The sequence below is a fragment of the Solanum lycopersicum genome, chromosome 1, assembly GCF_036512215.1.
Source record: "Solanum lycopersicum chromosome 1, SLM_r2.1".
NCBI lineage: Eukaryota > Viridiplantae > Streptophyta > Magnoliopsida > Solanales > Solanaceae > Solanum > Solanum lycopersicum.
Genome location: NC_090800.1, coordinates 78,667,681 through 78,688,013, shown reverse-complemented (window position 1 = coordinate 78,688,013; position 20,333 = coordinate 78,667,681). Strand labels below are relative to the sequence as shown.

The window sequence follows — 20,333 nt, the reverse complement described above, 5'->3', positions numbered from 1 at the left end:
GCCTAATATATATTATATAGACTGAACCCATCAATGACCCCCTAAAATTGACACCGACTTTCACTTAGACACTTCAATTGAGTTTTGTTCATTTTAGACGCCTTATGACTTATCTCACCGTATCATTTTGATATTTTTTTAACAATCAACAAAAGTTAAAAATGTGTGTAATTTACTCGAGGATGATATGGCATGATGACAAATTATAAGAAGACATATGTCAATTTGGTTAAAAAGAGAAAAATAATTATAAGAAGAAGAAGGAAAACTCATTTAAATGTATATTTTAAATATTTCAATAAGAAAAATATTTTATTTTCTAGAAAGTCATTTTAATGACCCATATCTAAAAATTTTCGCCGCAAATTAGACTTCCGCTAGAAAATTGAGGAGATTAGATCCAAAAAAAATTTCGCAATGACGTCTCATATTTTATTTTATAACTAGTAATTCTAATTTTAAATCAAATATGTTTAGGTGGAAGAGAGGGAGAGAGAGAAAAATAGTAACAAAAATGGTGGATCTCTATCTTTTCCGGTAAGGTAGTGATGTTATTTATTAGATCTGATTTATTTTATTTTTTTTAAAAAGAGTTTTTGTAAGTTATTTCAATTAGTTTATGATTTCTTTTCAATCTTTTTTCAATGAGTATATGATTCCTTTTGTTTTACTCAATCAATATATAATAGTGGTGAAAGGTGAAGGAGAAAGAGGGAAGAAGATAAAGTGAAAAAAAATATTTGTTTTAAAAAAAGAATGCTTTTCGCGCGCTTAAAATCACTGCAACATACACACCTTGTCAATTCATTAAAAAGAGTCAAGATGACACAACGGGCATGACATGAGGTGTCTAAAATGAACATAGTTTAGTTATGGTGTCTAATTGAAAGTTGATGTCAATTTTAAGGGGTCACCTATGGATTCAATCTACTTTATTTATCTCAATTTATGTGGCACATATATAATTAAAAGAGTTGATCAATTTTTAAAATATTTTATGTTATCAATTATTGTGATTTATGATTTCTTTAACACAATTTTTAAATAATATATGTTACTCACTTTATCGTAATTTACGTGGCACATGGAAAACTCTGAGAGATAATCAAAATTTGAGTCACTTTAAAAAAAATGGAAAAGGGTCTAAAATACCCTTGAAGAATAAAAAAAAATAGTACAAAACTACCCTTCATCCACTTATTGATTCCAAAATACCCTTCTCATCCACCTTTGGGTTTAAAATTGACCACTTATTTGACAATTTTAAATTTAAACTATTTAAATATATACATGGTATTCAACTATTTGTTATAATTTAACTTATTGATATAATTTATAAATCAATCTACTACCCACCCATTACTAATTAAATCACACCCAATTAATAAACCCGCTCCACTACTAATGCAACAATAGAAAAACTACTCTCAATGAATGTTTTGAGGCGAAAATATCTATAGGAGTAGATTATAATACATTCAAGTCCTCAATCAAAACATATTATAATTCGGTGTCTAATTAAAAATTATCGATAAACTTGAAAGTGTGACTATGTTGATCTTAATTATTCATTCGTCTTAATTATGTACTATTACTCAATAGATAACTTTTTTAACAAAAGAATATATTAAAGTTTTAGTATTTAAAACAAATAATAAATATTTACAAAATTATATTAAAAAAATGCATGAATTAATTCGGGATGTACTACTTCTTTACCTTTAATCATAAAATTTGAGTTCAAGCTTAAATGAGAATCATATTGAAAGTGTCCTCCTAAATAAGCGGCTCAAACTTAATTTAATTGTGTTTTCAATTCAAACTTGAATAATTTTGAATGTCATTTTCAGGAATCTGTAATTTCGTCGTGTTTTAGTACTTTTTAGGGCGATTTTGATATTAGAATTGGTTTATTAATTGGGTGGGATTTAATTAGTAATGAGTGGGTAGTGGGTTGGTTTATAAATGATATTAATAAATTAAATTATATCTAATAGTTGAGCGCCAAGTATTTAAAAAAATTATTTCAATAGTTTAAAGTTGAAACCGTTAAATAAGTGATCAATTTTAAACTTTGAACTCAAATGTGGATGACAAAGGGTATTTTAAAGCCAATAGGTGGGTGAAAAGGGCATTTTGGAGCCAATAAGTGGATGAAGGATAGTTTTGTACCATTTTCAATACTTCGAGGATAAAAAAAAAATTAAGTTGTGAAATTTTGAGAGTTAACCAATTTTTATTACTTAAAAAAATATTTCTAAATTGTTAATTATTGTGATTTATAGTGTTCTTAACATTGCTGTCAAATAATATATGTTACTCTCTATATCTCAAATTTTGTGGCACTAGTAAAATTTTGAGAGTTCATAAAATATTTAGTATGTTTTTTCATATTTTATTTTAGAGAAGAGACATTAAATCACCATTGAAGTTGTCTCGGATTTTCATAAAGACACCTTAACTTTGCGACTGTCTTATTATCCCACTAAACAGTTTTGAACAGATATTATTATACTATTTTTCGATCAGCCCCAAATTTTAAGAAGTAAGTGAGTTCACACTCCAATCATTACATGACACGTGTTAATTTAATTAAAAATATATTTTTTTCATTCTAAATTTTCCTTTATCTTTTTCTTTCTTTATTTCTCTCTCTCTTCCTTTTGAATTTTAATTTTGATATATCTTAAATTTCATTCCATCTTCCACCTCCCACTTTCAAGTGATTCATCCCTTTATTTTCTTTTTCTTTTTCTTCATCTCCCACCCTCATGTCAAATTGAAACTCACTTCCATTTTTTTCTTTTCTTTTTCTTCTTTTTCTCCGATCAAACTGTTTAAAAATTATACTATTATTTAGACTTTATTGAATTATTGATAACAAAATTAATTATTTTTTAAGAAAATTTAAAATTTTGAAGGTATAATCAACTACTCATTTTCATATAAATTCAAAATTAGAAATGATAATTTTAAAAGAATCAATAAAATTGAAATAACTTAATTGAAATTGAATAAAAAAAAACTATATGATACTTCCTAATCATCTTAAATCTAATGAGTTTATCGAATTGTTCAAAATGTAAGGAAATATTTTGATAAAATTTTAAAATTAAATAGAGTAAAACTAATAGTAATAAAAAAAAAGGTGAAATTGTGGTAATAATGGTGACATTGAAGGTAAGAATCTTCAATGAATGGAGATTGACTATGAATTTTTTAAAATAAATAAGAAAGAAAGAGAAAAAATAAAAAGGAAAAATAGTTAAAATAATAAGAAAATATATTTTATAGTAAAATACTTGTAAAAATAAAATTATATCAGTTATTTTAGGCAGCTCACTCTATTTGAGAGGGTGCACACCACTCTCTATGCCATATGGACGAAAAATGATTTAATTATATCCATTCAAAATTGTTTAGTGGGATAATAGAACGGTTGCAAAGTTAAGGTATCTTTTAAAAATATGGGACAACTTCGGTGGTGACTTTATGTTTTTTCTTTTTATTTTATTAATTGTTGTGATTCACAATATTATTTTTTAGGAATTTTTTCAAAATAGCTACTATAATAAACTTAATATAGCTATAACTATATTTTGCATATTATGATCAATTGTAAACTTGTAGCTACAATTTAAGCAACCTCATTTGTACAATTCGCGGGTGCGTTTGTATAATACACGGATATATTTGTTTAATGGGAAAAGGAACGGATTTACTCCTGAACTTTAATAAATGATTCGTCTATGCCCTCCGTTATACTTTGCGTACACATATGTCTGTGCGTCCAATTATAGGTATAAATATACCCTTCTTGCTAACGGATCCCAATTTTTTTACACATGTTTCAATCCTATTAAACTATCTGTTTGACCCTTTTTTTAACCCATAACCCAACAATCCGTCCCATAAACCATAACCCACCCAATACACCTTCTGATTTTCACCCTCTTTATCCATTTAGGTTCGTTGTCTCCATCAAGATTGACCATATGCAATGAAAACAATATGTAAAACACCAACTTAGATTAAAATCGAAGGATTTAATTACCAGATGTTGTTTCTGAATAAATTAGAATTGATATACTAAAAACATCACTTCAAAGTTGTTAGAATGTAAAATTACTGCAGATCAGCTCCCCTCAAACTATTAAAATAGAAATGTTAATATGGATTTAATTTGTATTGGGTGGGTTATGAGATATGGGGCGGATTGTTAGTTATGGGTTAAAAATATGGGTCAAATATATAGTTTAATAGGATTAAGACACGTAAAAAATACAGGTCTGATAGTGAGTGATATATTTGTACCTATAATTGGAGGACAAGGACATATATGTATGCAATGCATAACGAAGGGCATAGACGTACCATTTATTAAAATTCGAGGGTAAATCTATTCCTTTTCCCTTGTTTAATTGAACTATTTTTATATAAACTCGATATAATGAATTTATACAAAAACAAACATTTGAACTTTAAATAACTATACAATTTACATCATAAAAATTTACACTATACAAATCCAAAAATCCAATTGACGTAATTATTACCGAATACTTGTCGCAAATAATAAGTAACTAAACTTAAAACTATAACGACTAATTAATTTGTATATATTTGCTAATCATGGAATTTCCCCTTCTTTTGAAGTAACATTAATGGCACACTAAAAAATAAAATAAATCAATTATTAAATAAAAATTCCCTAAAATGACAAATCCGTCAATCGACTAGTAGATTCTAATATGATATACATTTTAGAGATATTTTCGCTTCAACCAACGAAAATATCATCGGATTGCAAAATTTCATAAATCGAGAAAAATATCAAAAGAGCGTTTGGATTAATTTAAAAGTTAGATAATACATTTTTTGAAATTATTTTTTATTTTTGATAGGGTTTGATAAATATATAAAATAAGTTAAAAATCAAAAATAGATTTCTCTCTATTTTTTATTTTTTTGACGTAAAAAATATTTTTGAAATTTAACTTTTTCTTTATTGAATTAAAAATAAAATTTTAAGTTAATTTAAACATTTTGTAATTCTTAATGGAAAAATCTGATTCTGTAGATCTAACTCGGATACCTTTGTAAGAATTTACGAAAGTTTTAATAGTAAAACATAAAGAATCTAACTTAGCTATATAATTTTCGCATAAATCTATAATCAACTGTATAAATTGCATTTCTTTACTAAAATCTTTCTCAAAGAAATTTGTTGATACCTTCAGAATTTTCAATACTAGCCATGGCTGAAGCATTACTTTCTGCTTTAATGGAAGTTGTCTTCCAAAAGATAGCTTCCCAAAATTTCCAAAAAATTGGAATACTAGGTAGTACAAAGAAAGAGATGCTGAATCTGCAGAGCACATTATCGACAATTCAAGCTGTTTTACAAGATGCTGAGGAAAGGCAAATGAAAGAAAAAGCTTTGAAGAACTGGCTGATGAAGCTGAAAGACATAGTATATGAAGCGGATGATTTGTTGGATGAATATATGACTGAATTGCTTCGTCATAAGGTAATTCTTGATGACGGGGAAACTCGTTATTGTGTTTTCCATGCTGTTAATTCTCTTTATTTGAATGGTTCATTGATTTTTTTGGGTTATAGTATGAAGTTGAAACTGAAAGAAGTTGTCGAAAAGTTAGAACTGGTAGCGAATGAGAGAGCCAAATTCATTTTAGGGATGTTGTTTATGAAAAAGGGTTTTCTTGTGAAAGACCACAGTCGGATTCTTATGTAATTGAATCGAAGATTTTAGGGAGAAATGAGGATAAAAAGAATATAATCAAGTTACTTATAGGATCAGATCTGTCAGTTGTGAGAGTATTACTGGAATTGGAGGAATTGGGAAGACAACAGTTGCGAAATTGGTTTATAATGATGCTGTTGTGGAGAGTAGTTTTGATACGAGAATATGGGTTTGTGTCTCACAAGGATTTAATGTGAAAAGACTTCTAAAAGCAATCATAGAATCTGGCACTGGTACTAGTTGTAACCTTGTAGAGATGTATGTGATCCAGCGGCGTGTCCAGGAGTTGATATTGGGCAAGAAGTTTTTGCTTGTCCTAGATGATGTATGGGATGATGATCACGAGAAATATGAGAGATTGAAGAACTTAGTTCACAGTGGTTTGGATGGGAGTAAACTCCTAGTGACTACTCGCAATGAGAAGGTTGCATTATTGATGGGCACAACAAATCCATACCGTTTGGAAGGCCTTTCAGATGGTGATTGCTGGTCCTTGTTTCAGGAGCTTGCATATAAGAATAGGCAAAAAGAACTATTAGCTCTTGAGGAGGTTGGGAAAGAAATTGCAAAGAAATGTAGGGGAGTTCCTTTAGCAGCAAAGGCCCTTGGAAGTTTGATGTGCTTAAAGAATCAGAAATCTGAGTGGTCCTTCATCCGAGATTGTGCAATGTGGGATCTTATGGAACATGAAGATGGAGCTGGTATTCTTTCGGCCCTAAGAGTAAGTTATGAATACCTGCCAACACATTTGAAACAATGTTTTGCATATTGTTCTATATTTCCCAAGGGATATCGGATAAATAAGAACACCTTGATACACCTATGGATGGCAGAAGGATTTGTTCCGTCCTCTGAAAGCATACCACCGGAAGAAGTTGGGAATGGTTATTTCAATGAGTTGTTGTGGCGCTCCTTCTTCCAAAATGTGAGAAGAGATTTTGACGGGAATATAGTCGAGTGTGACATGCATGATCTTGTTCACGATCTTGCCAAATCTGTAGGCGGTGTTGATTGTTTTACAGCAGAACTTGGCGAGGAGGTTATCATTCCTGTGGCGACACGCCACTTATCAATGTTTGGCAATGAGGTGGTACCTAAAAATCCCTCCATGTTGAAGAGTGCTCAAAAGCTGCGATCAATTTTTCTATTGGATGGGCAAAGACATATCACAAAACTTTCCGAGAGTTTCTTTTTGAGCTTTAGATCTATTCGGGCTTTAGATTGCAGCAGTACTCGCATAAAGAAGTTGTCTAATTCAATTGGTACTTTATTACATCTGCGGTACCTCAATCTTTCAAATACTCTGCTGAGAACATTGCCTAAGTCTATCTGTTGCCTCCTTAATCTTGAAGCTTTAATGCTTAAGCATTGCAACCATCTGATAGAACTTCCGGCAGAAATTAGAAAGTTGGTGAACCTTAGACATCTGGATATATATGGATGCACATCCTTAACCATGTTACCTGGTGGCATTGGACAGATGAGATCCCTTCAAACTTTGCCAGTTTACATTGTTAGCGATGCTGCTGCTAGTGACATCTCAGAATTGCAGAGACTTGATCTTCATGGTGAATTAATGATCAAGAACCTTGAGAACTTGTCCAATGAAATATGTGCCAAAAATGCAAACTTGAAAGGTAAGAGGCACATCCGAATTCTAAATTTAATATGGGGACAAGTTGAAGAAATGGAGACAAGAGAAAATGTTGAGCGAGTTGTTGAAGGCCTTCAACCAAATTCTGATTTGAGGAAGTTACACTTGGAGGGTTATATTGGTGCAAATTTCCCTAGTTGGTTGATGACTACATACTTGGTAAGCATTGTGGAACTCTCACTTCTCAAATGTCACAGGTGCGTGGAACTGCCTCAACTAGAGAAACTGCCTTTTCTTGAAGTTCTCACTGTTGATGGAATGGATTCTGCAATGTATTTCTGTGGTAGTTCTGGTGTAAAGGATTCAGCTACACATTTTGCATCACTGAAGCAACTGACCCTCAGGAATATGCCCTCTCTACGGGGATGGTCAGTTAATGAAGATCATGGTGTTCTTCCTCGTTTGAAGAAACTTACGTGTGAGGCATGTCCCCATTTGAATAACCTGCCATATCTACCCTCTCTCAACTCATTAGAATTGTCTGATTGTAGCAATGAATTACTAGCAGAGACAGCAGCCAACATTACCTCCCTTACTCATCTTATGATCAGTGGATTTTTGGAACTTATACTCTTACCTGAAGGGTTGCTGAAAAACAATAAAAGTCTACTGTCTGTAGAAATTAGAGAGTGTCCAGAGATTCAAAGTCTTTCGAGTGAGCTGAAAGTTCTTCCTTGTATCAAGTCATTAAGTGTCAGTAACTGTAAGAATCTCAGTTCTGTGCTCGATTCCTGTGGACTTGGGACTTTGAAGTCCTTGTCCATTCATGGTTGCCATAACATTAGCCTGGAAAAAGGATTACAAAGCTTACAGTTTCTTCAATATGCATCACTCTCTGACTGTGGAAACTTGACAACCTTGCCGATGCCCATGAAACACCTTACGTCTCTTCAAACTCTGCATATATGGAGCTGTTCTGAGATGTATATGCTTCCAGAATGGCTAGGAGACCTCAGTTCCCTTAGAGAATTGGAGCTGTGGTACTGCGGAAAATTAAGTTCTCTACCAGAATCAGTGAAAAAGCTAACTAAGCTTCAGTTTCTGTCTATATGGGGCTGTCCAAATTTGGGATCAAGATGTAGAAAGGATGTCGGAGAAGATTGGCACAAGATAAAACACGTTCCATTCATCAAGATTAATGGTCCATACATCCAAGCTATGACAGGTAACTAATGCATTTTAGATCATGTGCTTTTTCTGGTTACACTGAAACAATCAGAATATTATATATTACTTCTCATTTTGACTGCTACAAGTTTCAAAATAAGTAAATATTACTTCTCATTTTGTTCAACATGAGTTCGTGTTCACAGAGACAAGAGATATTGAATACAAATGATTTTACTATTGATGTATTGAAGGAAAGCCTGGGAGCAATAGGAAAGTTGTCTCTGTGAGACCCATATGGGTCACGGGGTTGAGCCGTGGGATTAACTACTGATGCTTGCATCAGGGTAGGCTGCCTACGTTGCATTCCCTTGGGGTGCGTCCTTCCCTGGATCTAACCTGAACGTGGATGCTCTTTACTGAAATGATTTTTATAATATTGATTTGAGGATAATGTTACATCATATTTAAAATTAATAATAAGTACACTTCATAATTGTTGTATGTTAGTTTTACTTCTCTTGATGGTAGTTTTGCATTTCAGGAGGTTGTTATTTTTTCGACAACCCTTAGATAGTTGGTCAAACCAAAACAAAGGGGAGAAGTATAGCTGAAACACTGTTCTTGCTTTTCATTTCTAAAAGAATTTGTCCTTTACTGTTTGAACTTCATATTGAACCAACATTCCACAACCCTCTTTATTGATCAGGGTTTAGGACCAACTACATTCTGTGAGCAAGAGCATAGTTAGAGTAATTGCTGTTAAACTTACATTAGTTATTTTGTTTCCAGGGGATTTTTTTTTTATGTTTCGTTAAAGATTTGTATGTTAGTATAGAATAAGTGTGGGAGTTAAAGAACCTCTAGTTTGAGGGAGCCCTCGGTGTTTTCTTTTCTGGATAACGTTCAGAGAATCCTTAAATTCCCTAAAAAGAGATTATTGAGTATTTAAATGAAGTACGCCCAAATAGAGTGGAATGGATATAAAGGATTCATATAGCTGACACCGACTAGTTTGGGTTGAGCTAGTAGATTGATTTACAGTCTGAACATGTACATAGCAGTATCAGTTTTGTTTCTTATTCAAAAGTTTTATTGAGTTGGTCAATTTGGTTTCTCAGTTAAAACGTTCATGTAAATACATATCAAACAGATCAAGGTTCCTGGTTAAATACCATAATGCTATCTATTTGTGTGGTTAATGCATCAACTGTGAATGTTGTGTGGAAGTATCCCATGCCATCAGGATTTTGGTGTTATTAGTAAATCATTCCACATAATGTATTAGCCACTCTATCCTTTTTTATCATATCAATTGCAGTAACTTCTATTACTAATCCTCGTGAGTATTCCATCTATGGTAATCCAAGTGTATCATAAGTCCAAATCAAATTGTTGTTTAATGATTTTGGAGCTAAAATTGCTGTTTTAGTGAGTAAAGGTAAATAGTCATTACGTGCTTAGCAATTGCGCCTCATCCATCTATTTCCCTTGAGATTCCTTCCATTTGCTATATGATCAGCAATGCTTTTTGTCATAGAAGTCATATGAAATGCTAGAGAATTGTTACTTAGTTCCAGTGATTTTAGGCTCTCATCATATCTATTTCTTTTACTTGCCTAAGGTTAAGTGTAATTTTTGGTTGTAGCAGTACTGGGGTGGCAGAAATATCTTTTTGTCTAGCAACATAGTGAAGGTTTTCTTTAGAAATCAACAGATAAACCAAAGGTTTTAGAATTGGGATCCTTGTAGAATGTCTTGAGGGGTCTTTGATAATAGAACCAAATAATACACGCGACAGCTTGACATGAACTCGAAGAAGTAAATTTTAAGCCTAAATATGAAAATTTCACTCATAGGATAGATCATTCACACACAGTCTAAATCATACCCTAAATATGAAAGTTTCACTTGTAGAACAATGCTTGTTGAATCAATGTTGGCCTGCATACTAAACATATCATGCAAACTATTTCACTACCAACTAGCATTACAAAAATCAAGTTGGAAGAACAAGATCTTCTTGCATCACTCGCTTGGAGATTTCATAATGATAATAACTCACTCTGGGAACAATTAATGAATGCAAGAAATATAGATACAAATAGCCCCCATACACCCGCCCATACTTGGAATAATGTTTGTGCAGGTTGAAATCTTTGTCTCGAAGTAAATGAAATCTCGGAACAACTCTTGGATCCAACATTCCTTGGCACTATGTAGCATGATTCATAGGCCTCTCAACTTCAATGAGGAACACTTAAACCTTCTCAGACTACTTACATGATAGACAAACTTTTCTTACTATCTTTCCGTTGAACTTCCTGAACACATTTTCAATAGATTGGACTATACTTACATTAGAAGTTCCAACCGCTAGGAAGATTTCGAGATCTTCTTATGGAAACAAAATGGGTTGTTCAGTACTCCATCAGCCTACCATCTTTTACCACCATAAATTGGCAGAGATCATACACTTAACTGTAAATGGCTCTGAAACTAAACACTTTGAAGAAAATGACGTATACTTCCTTTGGCTAGTTTTGCATGACGTAATCCCATAACTTGAAATTGATAGAGTTATTCCCTTTCTGTTTTTGGTAACAGCAAGAAGATTCCTAGTGTAATCCCACAAGTGATGTCTGGGATGTGTGAGACCTTACCCCTACCTTTGTGGTGTAGAGAGGCTACTTTTGGCACCTATGGTAAATAGAAATAAAAATTTATTTAACAATAAATAAAAAATGCTCAGTATCGACAATGTTGTTACAAGGGTAACTTAATATACAACCCTAAACAACTACCAATAGTATCCTCCATCAAACTGTTGAGTCAAATGGAACCCTCCTCTTACAAACTTATACAAAATGAATGTTGCTAAAGCTAACCTTGGAATGAAGGATAATGGGATGTAACAAGAAATAGCAATGGGGCAATAAGTTGCTGATTAGCCACAAAAACTAACACATTTTGCAGAGATTATATTGCGGTTATGGTAGCATTGTCATTTAATTTATTGTTCGGATCAACTTGCACTCACCTCGGCCATTGTCTTTTAATTTATATGTGTTGGAAGTCGAAAGAAAGGTAGTCAACATGCTAACTAATGGCAATGAACGTTGTGCTAAATCTCGGTGATGATATTGCAGGTTATCCTTGACTAAGGTGGAGTCGCCAACCAAGTAGCTGATGGACTAGCTACAAATGGAAACAAAGCTGAATACCTAAGTATCTTCTTTTTAAATATCATCTGTTTTTGCCTCCTTGTGTATCTGTACGTTATAAAGGTTAGTGGTCGTTTTGTAGCTGTTTGGTGGTGACTGGTGAGTTATGTTGATATTAAATCCTCCGTACGTAATATCATGGTAACTAGTTAGGATGTAAGTTATTCATGTATAAATTTGATATGATATTTAGTTTGCAATTTAGAAACACATATATAAGTTAACGAGTGAATCTATATTTTATTTTATGGTGAATGGAAATGCATATGATAGGAAGGAATATAATTTTGTTGCAAGAAGACAGAGAGGTAAAAGTCCAATTCTTTTGGAGTTTTCAAGTTCAACTTGTTCCTACTCTTCTTTGAATCTGAAGCTCCAATTTGTCTCTTACTGCAAAAGGAATTTAGCTGCTGCTGCCTGTGATTATTTGTCTCTCTTTTTTTTTTTTTTTGTTACAGTTTGCTTTCTCGTGACTTATTCGAATGATTAGTCACAATTCCTTTCAAGAGTCAACCCATACTCTTTAAGATTCTTTTTCAAATATTTTCAATAAAATGATTTGAAATTTTAGTAAGAGTACAGTGCACTGTTTAGATTCATCCTCATTATATAGACTCAAAAAGTATTGTCAAATCAAACATAAAAACTTTTAATGCTTGCACTAATATAGTTAAAGACACAATTATTCCATCTTTCTTTTGTTATATTTGTGGAAGGTATCTTTTTGTATTTTTTTCTTTTTGAAATTATACAATGCCTGTTATTTCTAATAAATCAAATCACATTACTGTATAAGAAATAGTGCCAGCACAACAAATATTAATATTACTAATATGTTCTTCACAACATTATTCTTACACATTTTACCAAGCGCCATACACAACATGAGTTATACAAGTTAAGATAATTGCTTTTAATGTGCAGTTTAAGGGTTGGCTGTAATAAGTAGTCTTGCCAGTCATTTGCATGCATCCACTGGAAAAAGAGGGTAAAAAATCTCCTAAAATGAGCTAGCAAGGACATGTATAAATAAATTAATAAATGCAGTGTTTGAGTTGAATAAGATGTTTATTAAAGACAATAGGCATCACAGCTATATATGGGAAGTCCATGGAAAATGAGTATGACAAGTAATACTGGTTATGATAAATGCACATCATAACTACAATTTAATTTTGATGTTTGGTGAGAATGCATCATTAATTGAGACCAGAACATGCCATTCCCAAACATGAAAAATAGCTATTGTCATGGAATTTAATATAAAAATCGTCGTGAAGTTTTACCTGTAGAATTTGAGACACTATAAATAATGTAACTGTTTTTCAAAGACATGGCCAACGGGCGTTAATTATGTGAATTTTGTACCTGTCAAACTTCTCTTGTTAACAACTAGGCATGTTAAGCTCAAATAATGGCCAAATCTAAATAAAAAACTTATATGACTTTGAAAATTAGGATAACAGAGATAACATAAAAATGACAAAATCCACTTCAGAAGAAAAACATGTTACTAAGATATACCTTAGTTTTTCACACATTAAAATAAGCATATTTCTCTTATCAGCATTAGAATACAAGATCTGTTCAGCTACTTTCTACATGTTGTAGATCTCATATTTTCTCTTGACAAACATCATAATACAAGATCTAGTTCAGCTACTTTTCTACAACATGTAAATATATATTGCAAGATATGTAGCATGTACACTGGGAAATGGCTTTTCATAAAAAAAAAAAGAAGAGTTTATAATGTTTGATATGGTAAATAAGACAGACTCGAGTAAGTACAACTACATTCAAAATCAGAAGATGGATATGTCTAACATACTGTAAGACCCTGGAGTCTGGACTCACTCCGAGTCCCTCTCTCTATTGCCTCGACTCCTCAACCTCAATAGGATAAGAAAAGAGAATCCAACAGTTGCTAAGGAATATCTTGAACTAAGAGAACGTTAAGTAATACTTGATCAATTCCCTAATAACAAAAGCAGAAGAGTAACACTGGTCGATTGTTATCAGAATGAACTCCAGCAACTACAAATACAACAAGCTTTCACTTGTTTAGACATTGCAAGATCTTAGCTAACTTTCCAACTACTTTGAGTTTGCAATTGTACAAGATATAGATATACTCGAGAGGATCAAATTCTCCACAAAATGTTCAATTTGTTGTAGAATGAACATGGTATTCATTTAGATAATAAATAAGATTACATCACAATTTCGAGGATGGAAATTACTGAGCATTCCAAATGATAGTATGTAAATTAGTTTGATTCAAATTACATTTGAACAGATGCCAACAAGGAAAAGGCGGATAGTACCATGCTTAACATATTTTATACTGCAACTTTGTCCTAGTGATTTGGGCATATTGATACTTGCATCAACAATAAGGAATATTTATGTTTCCAGGACCACATATATATCTGCAATAAGGTGTCTAAGGTGCTCAGAAAAGGAATATTTTGAACAACTTTACACTGAAAAATCTAAACACGAGAGAATATTAATAGAGTAACACAATTACAGAAGAAAGATGACAAATCAAATTGCACGTCTGATGAACAAATGAAAATCTTATGTACCTTGTGAGGGCCAGTTACCTCTTCCAGGATGCTGGTTCATTCGGCTTGCAGTTAAGAAAATAAATGTGTTATGAAACAGCATTATAGGTTTATCTGCCTTCTCATGAAGTCCAATGAGGATTTGTGATCCATATCCTTTTTATGCAGACAAGTAAAAATAAGCATTGCCATCAATGAATTTTGGCATAAGTGAAAGTTAATCATTTGTCACTATTCATATATATCAACAATTGATCAAATACAGAAGAATCCATGAAAAGTACAACAGGTGTGCTTTTGAGCAACAAACATGACCAATCGATCGAATTTACTAATGCTCTACAATAAGAGCCTAAAGAATTCAAAACCCCTACAATACCTTAATTCCATATGATCTGAAAGCAAGAATAAGCTTTTTCTTGCTCATCAAATCCGAAAGACATTTCCAAATGACTTTCCAAAAATTACAATGCTCTACAAAGATTGGCACCAGAGTTGGAGCGATTGAATTAATAATTCTATCAGCTCTTCAATCCCTATCTGAATGCTCACCAACTGGATTGTTTCTTCTAAAACGGGATGTACCTCCTCTACCATTGCTGTGAACTAAAGACTCATTGTTTCTTCTACCAACAACTGATCCGCTTACATATCTGCAGCTCAAAGCTCTACTGATAGATTTTGACTTGGGTTCAACACCATCACCCTCTCCACGAAATTCAGATTGCCCCTCTTTTCCAGCCATTAAATCCATCAAATTACTCCGCAACCCCAAGTCAGAGTAAACTCTCGGCGAATTCCTTAGTGGCATTGCAAGGCTAGCATCTCCACCATCCCAATCTCTTTGTTTACTACCTTTTCCCCTCAAGTTCAACTGGCTGGTTCTCGACTCCACAGGTCGGCCCACGGTCTCAACCATCAAACAAGGATTGGTAAAACCATTCCAAGAATGTAGAGGTACCAACTTACTCAACCCACTCAAACATTCAGCCACCTCCTTCATTGTTGGCCTCCTCTCCCTACACGGCCTCACGCATTTTGCAGCCACAACTGCCAATTGCTTTCTTAAACTAGGATCCTTGGGAGGTGGAATCCTTGGATCGTATACAGCCAAGAGCTTCCCTCTCTTTATCAATGGAATAGCCCAATCCACTATAGAGGGGGGCGAATACGCCACATCGATAGCTTTCCTCCCACTAATAATCTCCAACAACAAAATCCCAAAACTAAAGACATCAGTCTTGGTGCTCAAATTATCAGGGGTCACATAACATGGATCAAGATAACCCATCGTACCAGCAGGAGGAGTAGACCTCAACCTAAAATCATCAAGATGACACCTTAATGCCAAACCAAAATCACCCAAACGGGCATTGAAATTCCTGTCTATCAACACATTAGCAGACTTAATATCACGATGAATTACAGGAGGACTCAAAGAATGGAGAATATCAACAGCCTTAGCAGTTTGTAAAGCCAATTTCATCCTTCTCCCCCAACTTAGTGGACGAGAATTGGAATGCAGTACATCATAAAGGGTACCATTAGACATAAACTCAACAACCAAAAGGGTGTCATGAGAATCAATAGAAAAACCAACAAGATTAACCAACCTTGGGCTCTGCAATTTCGAAAGAATATCAATTTCATTCTCTACCTCATTACAATTCTCCTGCCCAGATGTCGAGGTGTTTCTAATTCTTGGGGCAATTCTTGAAGACCTCTTGACAGCCACAAGACGCCCATTACGAAGCATCCCTTTATAGACAAGTCCATGGCTACCCCTACCAAGAAGCTTTTGGTCAGAGAAACCATTAGTGGCTGCTTCAAGATCTCTGTAGTTAAACTCCTGGATTTTGATGGGTTTCTCCTTTTCTTGATCATGGGTTTTCTTCGGAGTGGCCGTACAACTCTGAGAATTGGAAATTGATATAGAAGATTCAGCTTTACATGATAGATAACCCATAAAGTTTCGATTTTTCTCTCTTTTCTGTACACTGGCAAGCTTTATGTGTGTTTTCACATATAAATACCGGCAAATCAAGAACAAAAAAGATAGTTTTTTTTAGCTTTTTGGTTTCTGGGTATTGCAGATTGGTGATGAAGAAGAGAGAGGTTTTGCGATTATAATGGTGAAAATGGGTTGCCCAGTGTCCACTGAATTGCACCATCTTATAGTATTTATTTTTGGCTCAAACAAATAGGGTAAAAATGAAGTTTGAACTAAAATTAATTTGAATTTTCATATTTTATTTGGATCGAATTTCTACATTTAGGCTAAATTTCGAAACAATAGATTTTTATGCAATTCAAAACTTTGCTCTTTATTAGGTTAGTCTATTATCACATTATATTTTTTATCGTATTTTTTGACTTGTTTTTATTACTATTTTTAATGTTAAGTTTAGAGTACAATTTTTCTATGCTTACACACTATTTTTCTTATATATTAGTGTTCTATTAAAATTGATACGTCAAATTCATCTATTAACAATAATCATAATCTATACTAGACGTTAATTAATAACTATTGCCATGAAGTAAAAAATACTGCGTGGAAAACGTACAAAAAAGTAGAACATTCGTATTTTTCTGTACTTCCCAAATATTTAATCAAACAAGCTATTTATTATTTAAGTGTGGTAAATTTAATGATGGTTTCATTTCATATTAATATATAATAAAATTAAAAGGTCTAAATTGCTTATGTACAACTTGAAATTGCTCTTTAACTTTTGATCTATTCGTATCTTTGTGACTAACTAGTAAATTATATCATACTTCAATTTATGTATTTAAATTTTTTCTTGAGAGAAATAAAAGTCTCAATTTATCCTTCAATTATTTATTACGATTTAAAATTACGCTTGAATTAAAGTTAATTTTGTCTAGAATCAAAGGTGAAAGTAAAAACTTTTCCTAATTGCAAAGAATAATATTAGAACAAAAGTCTAGGGGGGGTTAAAAGTCACTCAATTGTGAAAGAAAACTAAGCTTTTTATAATTCGAGATAATGCTCAAGTACCCTATCAACATATGCTCAAAATTTCAGACACACATTTATAATGTACTAAGATCTTAGTACCCCATGAACTTATTTTATTAATAATTTTTTATCTTTTTTCGATCCATGTGGCACTATCTTATGGGTGTAACGCTGGTTGACTTTTTTTTAAAACTAATGTCACGTAGGTCGAAAATGAGCAGAAAATTAATTATAAAATAAATTTAAAAGGATAATAAAATCTTAATATAATATAAATGTGTCCCTAAAATTTTGAACATAAATTGAAGGTGTAATTTTTCCTCACTTCAAATATGCAAATGGAAGGAAAAGTGTGAACTAAGGAAAGTAGAGGGATGAGAAGAAATTTCTACATTTTTCTTCTAATTTTTTGGACTTTAGATTGCTTAAGAAAGTGAAAGCAATAATGTCAGAGGAAAAAGGCAATTTATTTTAGCCACAATAAATCAGATAAAATATAAAAAAAAAAAATCAATGATATCAATTTAAAATATTGTTTATACGGCCTTAACTCTCAACTGTAATTAACCATTTAAAATCAAAGTTATAGTGTAGAGATACCTAAAGCTAGCTGCACACAAGATACATATTACAAGGTCAAGCCTTTTGAAAGATCGAAAATTCTTATTGATTGACATATTGAAAATTCAATAAATTAAAAAAATTTATGACTGACAATAATATCATAAGTTTTTTTTGATCGAATTATTTTGTGTAATTTCCTTATGAATCAATACTAAAAGTTAAAAGGAGAAACCATACATAAAACTGAATAGAAAGCCATCAAATAACACTATTTATGCGCATAAGTGTATTATTATATTCTATGTAAAAGAAAATTATGGATCGAATTCAAAAGTATAAGAATCTCTTAGGCACATACTATTAGAAAAACTTTATTGACTCAGTGAGTCGATAAAATAACAACTACAACAACAGTTGAACATGCAATAACAATTCAAGATTGAATACTCGGACAATAAAAATTAAGTTAGGTTCGACTCACAATCTATTTAATAAAATGTATCAAGTAAAAAATGTAAAACAATTAGTTCGTAAGAATATCATCGTATGAGACCATAATAAATTCCAATTTTAATTGTCAAATCATTACATTTCTCATCCAAAATGTTAGAGAAAAAATCATCAATCTTTTCCAAAAAGATGATACTCTAAAACAATAAAATTTGATGTACAAAACTTGTGAATTTGTACTTACTACTTATAGTAATCAGTAATATATGAATAAAAGGAAAAATATTTGAGGAACAGAAATTAATTCCAATTTTAGTTAATAATAATAAGGAATTAAGGAGGTTAATTATGCACGTGATTTTGGTCAACTGTGGGCAAAAGTATGCCCATAAAATATTTGAATTTTTTTGTACATTTCTTTCCAACCTTATTACACAAAGCGTATATTTATAGGTTAAATTATTTTTATTTTTATTACGTGAAATCTATTATTTATGTAATTCAATATGAGCGTTCTCAATTCAATATTAAAAGAAATTCTTTAAATATAGTAATTCTATACCATTTTAATTACTAACATATATATATATCTTTCACAAGACTTAAAACTTTTAGAAATATTGGCCTAAATTAAATATATATATAGCCTAACCATATTCCCAATTAACTTAATTTTTTATTTTTCTCGATATGTCTTACCTTTATCTAAGTTAGCATAGATTTGAAGAAGTTGCATGTATTATCGAATATCATATTTTTATATATTATTTTTGACGTTATGAGATGGAACAAAATCAAATCAACGAGTGACATATAGGTCATGTGATTACGAATGAAATTGTATTTATAATTGCGTATTCACATGTCTATTGGACTATTACATAGTACATTAGTAACTACAATATTAATTACGGAACAAATGTATTTATTCTATGAATTAGTAGTATTATATACATTATTTAAAAAGGTTAGAATTTTGAACACTGATGAAAATGTTTTTTTCACCTCAAATTATTTAATCAAATCTTTGAAGTATTAAAGGAATTGTTAATTTTTTCTTAATAAATATATTTAATTTTGAACTTATAAATTCAGAAGTGTATAATAAATTTGATATTTAAATCTTAATTTATAAAATTGAATCATGAATTAGCCTCTTGATTAGAGTGGCTGGTGTCAATTGTTAATTAAGAATCAACTTGACAGCCTAAAATTATTCAAATTCAAAATTATTTTCCTACCTAACGCATGTTTTCTCCATCTTCATTATTTCTTTATTTAAAAAATAAAAATAAAATTGAAGTAGGACAGATATGTTGATAAGATATCTCGTGATGAAATAATTCGAAACGTAGAATTTAAGTAATTAATTAATATTACACGAGGTACACAATTTATTTCTACTGAAATTTACATTTTAAATTAACAAATGAAAAAAATGTTTATTTTGCTTTATATCATCAAGTGATATTTTATCCTCATTTTAATTTTTTGATTTAACGTAAATATCTTATAAATTAAACGGTGAATATACCATTTTATAAATATCAAATATATTTAATCGAGTTTTTTCCTTTCTTTTTGTTGTAATACATGGCATGTTCTTATTTTGAGTAAACAAATTTAACCCTCAATAAACCTATTAGGTAGTAATATTAATGCTGGTGCATGGAGCTTAATTAACTAATTAATTTTTCCTTAGAATAATAAAATAAATTGAGAAGAATGAGTTTTATACGTCGATGTAGAGTGTCATATATATAACATATTTTTCCTATTTTTATTAAAAAAGTCATTGATCTTTAAATATTTTTGATTAAGTGATCAAACATTAGACATTTCTAAAAACAAAAATTAGAATTACAAGATTTTTGAGTAATAAACACAAAATATAATAGAATGTCCATTTCAAGCCAGTTAAGAATACACAGAGATATAATAATTTAAGGACACAAAACAATCTTTCATTATTGTACCATTTTAATATAACATTCTGATTTTTTTTTTCAAAAAT

At 31.5% G+C, this 20,333-nt stretch overlaps 3 protein-coding genes across 3 annotated transcripts; 2 read left to right on the top strand and 1 right to left on the bottom strand.

Annotated features, from left to right (window-relative positions):
• The first annotated feature begins 5,065 nt into the window (after positions 1-5,065).
• Positions 5,066-12,034, top strand: LOC101268149 (putative disease resistance protein RGA3). The gene is made up of 2 exons (XM_019215618.3): positions 5,066-8,583; positions 11,675-12,034. The coding sequence occupies exons 1-2, from the start codon at positions 6,021-6,023 to the stop codon at positions 11,683-11,685; spliced, it is 2,574 nt and encodes an 857-aa protein (XP_019071163.1). The 5' UTR covers positions 5,066-6,020; the 3' UTR covers positions 11,686-12,034.
• On the top strand, positions 5,258-5,755 carry LOC138347219 (putative disease resistance protein RGA4). Its single transcript, XM_069294946.1, has one exon. The coding sequence runs from the start codon at positions 5,258-5,260 to the stop codon at positions 5,753-5,755; it is 498 nt and encodes a 165-aa protein (XP_069151047.1).
• Positions 12,035-14,530: 2,496 nt separating the features above from the next.
• On the bottom strand, positions 14,531-17,809 carry LOC101262454 (serine/threonine-protein kinase-like protein At3g51990). The gene has a single exon (XM_004229631.5). The coding sequence runs from the start codon at positions 16,283-16,285 to the stop codon at positions 14,849-14,851; it is 1,437 nt and encodes a 478-aa protein (XP_004229679.1). The 5' UTR covers positions 16,286-17,809; the 3' UTR covers positions 14,531-14,848.
• Between the last annotated feature and the right edge of the window lie 2,524 nt (positions 17,810-20,333).

Excerpts from the sequence above, each read along its gene's own strand:
- LOC101262454 (XM_004229631.5), bottom strand. The coding sequence starts at position 16,285 with ATGGGTTATCTATCATGTAAAGCTGAATCTTCTATATCAATTTCCAAT.
- LOC101268149 (XM_019215618.3), top strand. The coding sequence starts at position 6,021 with ATGTATGTGATCCAGCGGCGTGTCCAGGAGTTGATATTGGGCAAGAAG.
- LOC138347219 (XM_069294946.1), top strand. The coding sequence starts at position 5,258 with ATGGCTGAAGCATTACTTTCTGCTTTAATGGAAGTTGTCTTCCAAAAG.